Source organism: Trichechus manatus, unplaced genomic scaffold (assembly GCF_000243295.1).
Source record: "Trichechus manatus latirostris isolate Lorelei unplaced genomic scaffold, TriManLat1.0 scaffold00040, whole genome shotgun sequence".
NCBI classification, from domain to species: domain Eukaryota; kingdom Metazoa; phylum Chordata; class Mammalia; order Sirenia; family Trichechidae; genus Trichechus; species Trichechus manatus.
In genome coordinates this window covers 7186630-7193967 of record NW_004443976.1, presented here as the reverse complement: position 1 = coordinate 7193967, position 7338 = coordinate 7186630, and the positions used below count along the sequence as shown (strand labels likewise).

Below are 7338 nucleotides of genomic sequence, written 5' to 3'. Positions count from 1 at the left end.
TGGTAGCTCTCTCTCTCTGTCTTTCTCTCTCTCTATATATATATATATGTATATATATATATGTATGTATCTGCATACACATGTGTCACTGATTTTGCTTCTCTAGAGAACTCAGCCTAACACACCCCTTTTTGCTGCATTGAGAATATAGTGAAGGGAGGCTAGGGTGAAAGGAGAGAAACCATTTGGGAGGATGTAGTTACCACGTTGAGCTGACAGACAAGGATGGTAGCAGTGGAGATGGTGAAATGAAACAACAAATGTAAAACCACTTTGGAAATTGTACTGCTCTTCAAACATAAGGTAGTGTTGAAACTGCACAGAGAGCATGGCATGAATAAGAACGTAGACCCTGGTGGGGCAGCTGGCGCTATTTCACGTGGTCACAGACTGAGCCCCAATCCAGATGGGCCTCAAATTCAGTAAGATGGTACAAATAAAGTCTGTGCCCAGGTATGGACTTAACTGTCTGGGCTTGTGTATGGCAATGCAGAATTCAGAAATGTGGTGGGAGGGTCACATTTCTTTATACGTCTTATTTACTTAGGCCCTTCAACATCAATATTTTTGCTAAAAAATTAAATTCACTTGTGCTTCTCGAGTTCTACCTGGAAACAGTAACTCACTATCATTCCATCCTGGGTGTGACCTGGAGCCAAGCTTGGCCAAGAGAAGTTCAAAATGTGTCTGCTTTTCCTTAGGGAATCCTCCCTTCCTCTGAAGAACTTAACATCATCCATTTTAGATAATCTGGTGCACTCCAAGGCCACTTCTTGCTAACTGACATGCTTTTCTCCTCAATAATCATTTAGAAGCATAAACAGCTTAATCAACCCAAATTACAGGGTCTGCTTAATTCCAGGGGTTAATTTGAATATCATTGCCTTGAGATGAGGAGGAGCAAGTCTTCCTAAGGAGAGAATTTCCTATTAGAAGGACTGTTCTCAAAAACTTGTCCTTGGCAGCCCATTAATTATATTTCATTTTGACAGATCTCATATACAGTTGTTACATATTTTGGGGGAAGAAGGTGTTGGGTGATTAATTGGTTGATAGTGTATGTTAATTGGATGCTAATTAAATTTAAATTTCATTCATATTTGAAACACTTAATTTAACTCAGGACCAGAAAACTAGAATATTCAAGCTTCTTGAAGAAACTTGTCTTTGTATCTGTCACCTTCATATGTCTATTGACACTTTCTTCTTGTTTACAAACTTGTTTTTCAAGCGAAGGAGTCAGATGGTTCTTAGCACTTCCAGCTGTAATAGGAAGTGTTGGTTCTTGCAAAACATAAGTATTTAATTGCTTTACTGAAAAAAAAAACACATCTGTCTCCACTCTATTACTTAAGTTTGTTCTAAACAAGTCTTGTCAGGTTGGGAGTCTGTGCTGTTTGATTCCTACTCTCTAGCTTGATAATTGAAGAAACAACTCTAGAAGAGTGTATCTGTACTTCATCTCCAGAAAGGCACTGAGATGCTCAGTTAGGGGCCAGAAAACCTGAAGGCAGGGGAGGGAGCCATTCATGACACTAGGAATCTCTGAGAAATTCTCCAAGGCTATTGTTTCTACTCTCCCTCAGTGAAAACCCCATGAGGTGAGCTCTCTGAGGACACTGTTGACAAAATATCCAATAGTTCTTCTGTTACCGCCAAGGGACAGAAGGGGCCTCTATCCAGTGCTACAATGGAGCCAGGGCACTCATGCTCCTTTGCTGTCTAAGGTAGAGGGGGCAGGTCTACCCAGGGTCTGGTTCTTTATATATTTCCTTGGAGATAGGCATCAGAACTTGGGACTTTGAAGTTATCTTTGTTACATTTCTGCTTTGTAAACGAAGAAAACTGGGGACCACAAGTATGATAGAAGAAGCAAGGGCTTTAAAGTTTCACTGATCTGGGTTTGTGTCCTGGCTCTACCTTGGAAAAGTTGCTGAATTCTTCTGAGTCTCAGTTCCCTTGTCTATAAAATGGGACAATAATACTAATTTCACGGTGGTGTTATAAGGATTAAATGAGATAATAAACGTTTGTAAAAGCTTAGCCCAGTACACAAAGTAAGATATCCAATGCCTGGTTGGTACTGCCGCCATTAAACCAGTTGCTATGGAGTCAACTCTAACTCATGGCGACCCCATGTGTGTCGAAGTAGAGCTGTGCTCCACAGGGTTTTCAATAGCTGATTGTTTGGAAGTAGATCACCAGGCCTTTCTTCAAATGTGCCTCTGGGTGGATTTGGACCACCAACCTTTTGGTTAGCAACCAAGGGCTTTAACTATTTGTACCACCCAGGGACTCCACTGCTGCCATTACTGCCTAGTAACTCCCAACTTCACCTTCTGGTCCTGTAAAATGCCTGGATCTAGTAGTTGCTATTGCTGTTGGTGTTATCTTGTGTACATGCGTATGCACACGTGTGCACACATACATGTACCATGGCTTGTCCTTGACATCTGTGCTGTCTTGGTGCTGGCATCTGAGGTTTGAAGCTCGTTCTCTCACTAACTGGCTCTCTCCACAGCTGTCCTGGAGAAGTCTCTAGAAAAGAAGGCTGGCAGGAACTATGGCCCCCCAGGCAACAAGAAGCTTATCTATTTTATCGATGACATGAACATGCCTGAGGTGGATGCCTATGGGACCGTGCAGCCCCACACCATCATCAGGCAGCATCTGGACTATGGGCACTGGTAAGAGCGAACACACAAAGGGACTGGGAGTCAGGAGCCAGGACTAAGGTATGGGACATGGGATGGCGGAGGAAGTCGCAAACCTTAGCTTAGCTCTGATGCCAGATGCGCATCCCCATGGTAAGCCAGGTTCCTAATGGGATTCTCTGTTCTCTGAAGTGCCCTTTCAGACAGGGGCACTGATATCCACATGAAAAGTTTGACCAGAGAAGGTACTGAGCTCTCAGTTAAGGAGAAAAGCTTTGTTTTTTTTCCTTCAAGACTCATCTCAAAAGTTGCTTTCTCCAGGAACCAGCTGCCCTCAAGTCGACTCTGACTCACGACAACTCCATGTGTGTCAGAGTAGAACTGTGCTCCATAGGGTTTTCAAATCTGTGACTTTTTGAAAGCAGATTACTAGACCTTTCTTTCAAGGCACCTCTGGGTGGGCTCAAACCTCCAGCGTTTTGGTTAAAAACTAAGCGCATTAACCATTTGCCCCACCCAGGGATTCTAGAAACCTTCCTCAAATCTCCAAAGCAGAATTAACCACTCCCCCTCCACAGTCTGGTAGCACTGAACAGGTAGCACCTAACACATGTGTCTGCAGGCAGGAGGTCTTCAGAGCCTTTGTCTCTTCAGAGCAACTCCCAGGACCTGATATTATCTCTTGCAATACAGTAATTTTTAATGTCAAAAGGTCTGAACTTCCCAGAAAAAAAAAAGTGATTTGAGACAACTTTGGCTCACCTTCCTACAACACAGCTCCTGAGAAAGAATGGCATATGGCAAGAGGGAATTATGATGGTGATGTGAGTTATCTCTCATTCATTCCCAAAGTCTTCATTGGATGCCTGCCAGATACAACTGTCCACAGTCTCCACACTGGTATTTGAGCAACTGCACTCTACTGGGAAAACCAGCGTTAGGCTAACTAGCTTTACTTTAAATTCACAAACCTTGGGTTTGTGGTTTTATGTCACAAACCTTAAATTGGCAGTGGTAACTTCCTGGAAGTTCTTCCATATTTCCTTCGTGTATTTACCTTTCCACTCACAGCAACGTCTATTTCATGCCTTCTTCTCTCTCCTCAAACCCCCAGCCCACCTCGGCTGACTGACCTTCACAGTTAACACAAGACATCTCAATCTCTTGCTTCCACATCTATACAACTTACATGCATCCTTCCTCACCTCCTCCTGTTACATCTTATTGTTATGGTTGTGCTGTCTCGTCAGCTCCAACCCATGTGACCTTAATGTGTAACAAAACAAAACGTGCCTGCTCCAGCACCATCTTCTTAGTCCTCGGTATGTTTGAGTCCATTGTTGTGTCAATCTATATCATTGAGGGTTTCCCTCGTTTTCACTGGCCCTTTTTACCAAACATGATGTCCTTTTCTAGGGATTGGTCTTTCCTGATGACGTGTCCAAAGTGTAAATGAGTTGAAGTCTCACCATTTCTCACTTCTAAGGAACATTCTGGTTGTATTTCTTCTAAGACTGATTTGTTTATTCTTTTGGCAGTCCAAGGTATAGTCAATATTCTTCACCAACAGCGCAGTTCAAACGCATCAGTTCTTCTGTCTTTCTTTCTCATTGTCTGTGATCCATAGAATTTTCATTGGCTAATTTCCAGAAGTAAATGACCATGCCTTTCTTCCTAGTCTGTCTTAGTCTGGAAGCTTCTCTGAAATCTATCTACCATGGGGGACCCTGCTGGTATTTGAGGTGGCATAGCTTCCAGCATCACAGCAACACATAAGCCACCACACTTCAACAAACTGACAGCTGGGTGGTGGCCTGTTATAGCTTACCTGAGGCTTAACTATCCATCAACATCTGATTCTACTCTCTCCCACTTCCTGAAATCCTCACTTCTTCAATTAGTCCCCCTCTCTCCTGACTGACTCCTTCACATCAGTATTTAAACTTGCATACGTCTCTTCTATTGTGGTTTCAAAAATCATTTTTTCAATGTCATCCTATGTCTCTTCCCCTACACAACCAAATTTCTCTACTCTGTTTCCACTTCCTCATCTCCCACTCATTTCGCAATCCACTATTCTTTGGCTTCTATTCCCTCCACTTTACTGAACTATTCTTGCTAAATTACTAGCTGCATCATTATTGGTAAGCCCAATGGGCCCCTTTGAGTCACTATCTTTTTTATTCTCTCTGCAGCGCTTGAAGTGGTTGACCGCTCTGTCCTTCTGGAAATACTGACTTTTTTTGGCTTTGGGATGCCACACCCCTGATTTTCCTTTTAGTCCACTTTTGTGGTCTGTTTTTCCTATGCTATTTCCATAGATATTGGTTTCCTGAGAATTTTGTCCTAGGCCCTTATCTCTTTACAATCCTGTCAGTGGATCTAGATTTTTTACTACCCAAACACAGGAAAGCGAGGACACACGCCTACCTCACCTTGACAAAGCACTGTTGGAACCCACCTGCCTGGGCCCTCACACAACTTTCACCCATGGTTTCTGACTGTTACAGGTATGATAGGAACAAGCTGTCCCTAAAGGAGATCATGAATGTGCAGTATGTTTCCTGCATGAATCCCACCGCAGGCAGCTTCACCATCAACCCACGGCTCCAGGTGAGGGAGGAGCCAGGGCACCTGGGTCCTCAATAGAACCTTACTAGGACTGATGATACTTGAGTTAAGTAATAATTAGCCCTCACTCTACCTAGCCTCTCAACATGGTAAATCATACAGGATGCTGACTTACGTTTCTAGGGGGACAGAGATACTTCTAGACACAGAGCAATGAAGCCTTTAGAGCTGGAAGAGGTCATAGAGGTCATAAGACTCAACTCCCTCATTTTTCAGTTGAAGGAACTTCAGAGAGATGAAATCACATCCCAAGGTCATGTGGATGCTAAGTATCAAATGTGGACTTGGACTCAGATTCTCTTCCTCCTACCCCATGCTGCCAACTTTGGCCAAGGGTCCAAAGCCCATATTCTTCCAGATTGTAGGTTCAAACTAAGTTTGAATGTAGTGTGAGAAATGTGACCAGAATGTAGAACCCAAAGCCCTCAAATGTTCCCAGTGTCTATTTCTCACAAGAATTCTTGATTATTTTATCCAAATCTAGCAAAAGTGATTTTTGTTCCAAGAAAAAGAATGTCTAGTTCATGGTCTCTCCCACATGCCTTTGTTCCCTTGTGCAGCGTCACTTCAGTGTGTTTGTGCTCTCCTTTCCGGGAGCAGATGCCCTGTCCTCCATCTACAGCACCATCCTGATTCAGCATCTGAAGCTTGGAAACTTCCCAGTATCACTGCAGAAATCTGTTCCCCAGCTGATCAATCTGGCCCTCACCTTCCACCAGAAAATTTCCACCACATTCCTACCCACCGTGATCAAATTTCACTATGTCTTCAATCTCAGAGATTTCGCCAACATTTTCCAGGTGAGCCCATCTGGTCTGAGACACCTTAGAAGGCTTAATGATCCAAACCCTCCCATTCTCAATAAAATAATATTTAATGCCAAACTCTTAGCACAAAGTCACAATTCATATGGAGTTCTGAACAGAAATAGGTAAAGAGAGTGTTGGGGGCACCATGAGGAGTGACTTCAGTAAATTAGAGTTTTGTTTACTGATTAAATTATTTCTCAGTAAATATAATGCATTCCTGAGTTGTTTCCTTTGGGCTGGAGAAGTCTCAGCATCTTGACTATGATGTTATATAATGATCCCAGAATGCCTGGGAAGGAAAATGGCACAAAGGAAAGAAAGCAATGACTATGGCACTCCCTGATGGTATGCCCAGTGTTCTTGAGATGAAAAAGAATATCCCCAAAGCATACAAGATAGCTCTGCTTCAGATAAGGGGACCCTCTTGCCCTGGACAGTTCCCAAGGTGAAGTAGATACTAAGTATGAAATTTGGACTTGGATTCAGATTCTGATTCCAAGTTCAGCTCAGAAGAAGCCATGTTGGAACTCCTGAGAAACCATCTGCAACCACTGGGATATCCTCAGTCCTACAGATTCTAGGTGCTTTTCCACATTGTTTCAACTCCACATTGCACACTGATGGCCTGTCTCTACACTTTGTTTCCAGTTGCTTGAGCAATCCCTGTTGAAATCTCCAGAGGTCAATCCGGCTTACGGTCTGAGCTTAGGGCCTCTCTTCCCCTTGGTCAGTACAGCCTTTTCACTTGTAGAGTTCATAGCTCTCCTACCCTGGACAAGAACCTGCAGAAACTACTTTTCCAAGAGACCTCTCTCCAAAATAGCACTAAGTCATCATTGAGGGAAACATGCCTTTTACACCAAGCAGAGTCACACCTGTATGGAAATGTCTAAGTGAAGTGATCAGGTAGTGAGGACGTGACCTTCCAATAAAGCAGATATGTTGTTGTTAGCTGCCGTTGAGTCGGTCCCCAATTCATGGTGACCCCGCACACGATGGAAAGAAATACTGCCCAGTCCTGTGCCATACCCATGATTGATTGAAGATTGAATAGTTGTGATCCATAGGGTTTTCATCGGCTTATTTTTGGAAGTAGATCACCAGGCCTTTCTTCCTAACCCATCTTAGTCTGGAAGCGCTGCTGAAACCCCTTCAGCATCACAGCAACATGCAGTCCTCCGCTGACAGACAGGTGGTGGCTGTGCTTGAGGTTCATTGGCCAGGAATCAAACCTGGGTCTCCAG

General features: G+C 43.5%; 1 protein-coding gene across 1 annotated transcript in view; it reads left to right on the top strand.

The window, feature by feature from the left end:
* The window catches only part of DNAH9 (dynein axonemal heavy chain 9), a 450622-nt gene that overhangs the window by 238567 nt on the left and 204717 nt on the right, over positions 1-7338 (top strand). Inside the window, exons 38-40 of the mRNA XM_012555448.1 lie at positions 2522-2687; positions 5165-5267; positions 5846-6085. Coding sequence (XP_012410902.1) covers positions 2522-2687; positions 5165-5267; positions 5846-6085 — 509 coding nt within the window. The remainder of the gene's footprint in view (positions 1-2521; positions 2688-5164; positions 5268-5845; positions 6086-7338) is intronic.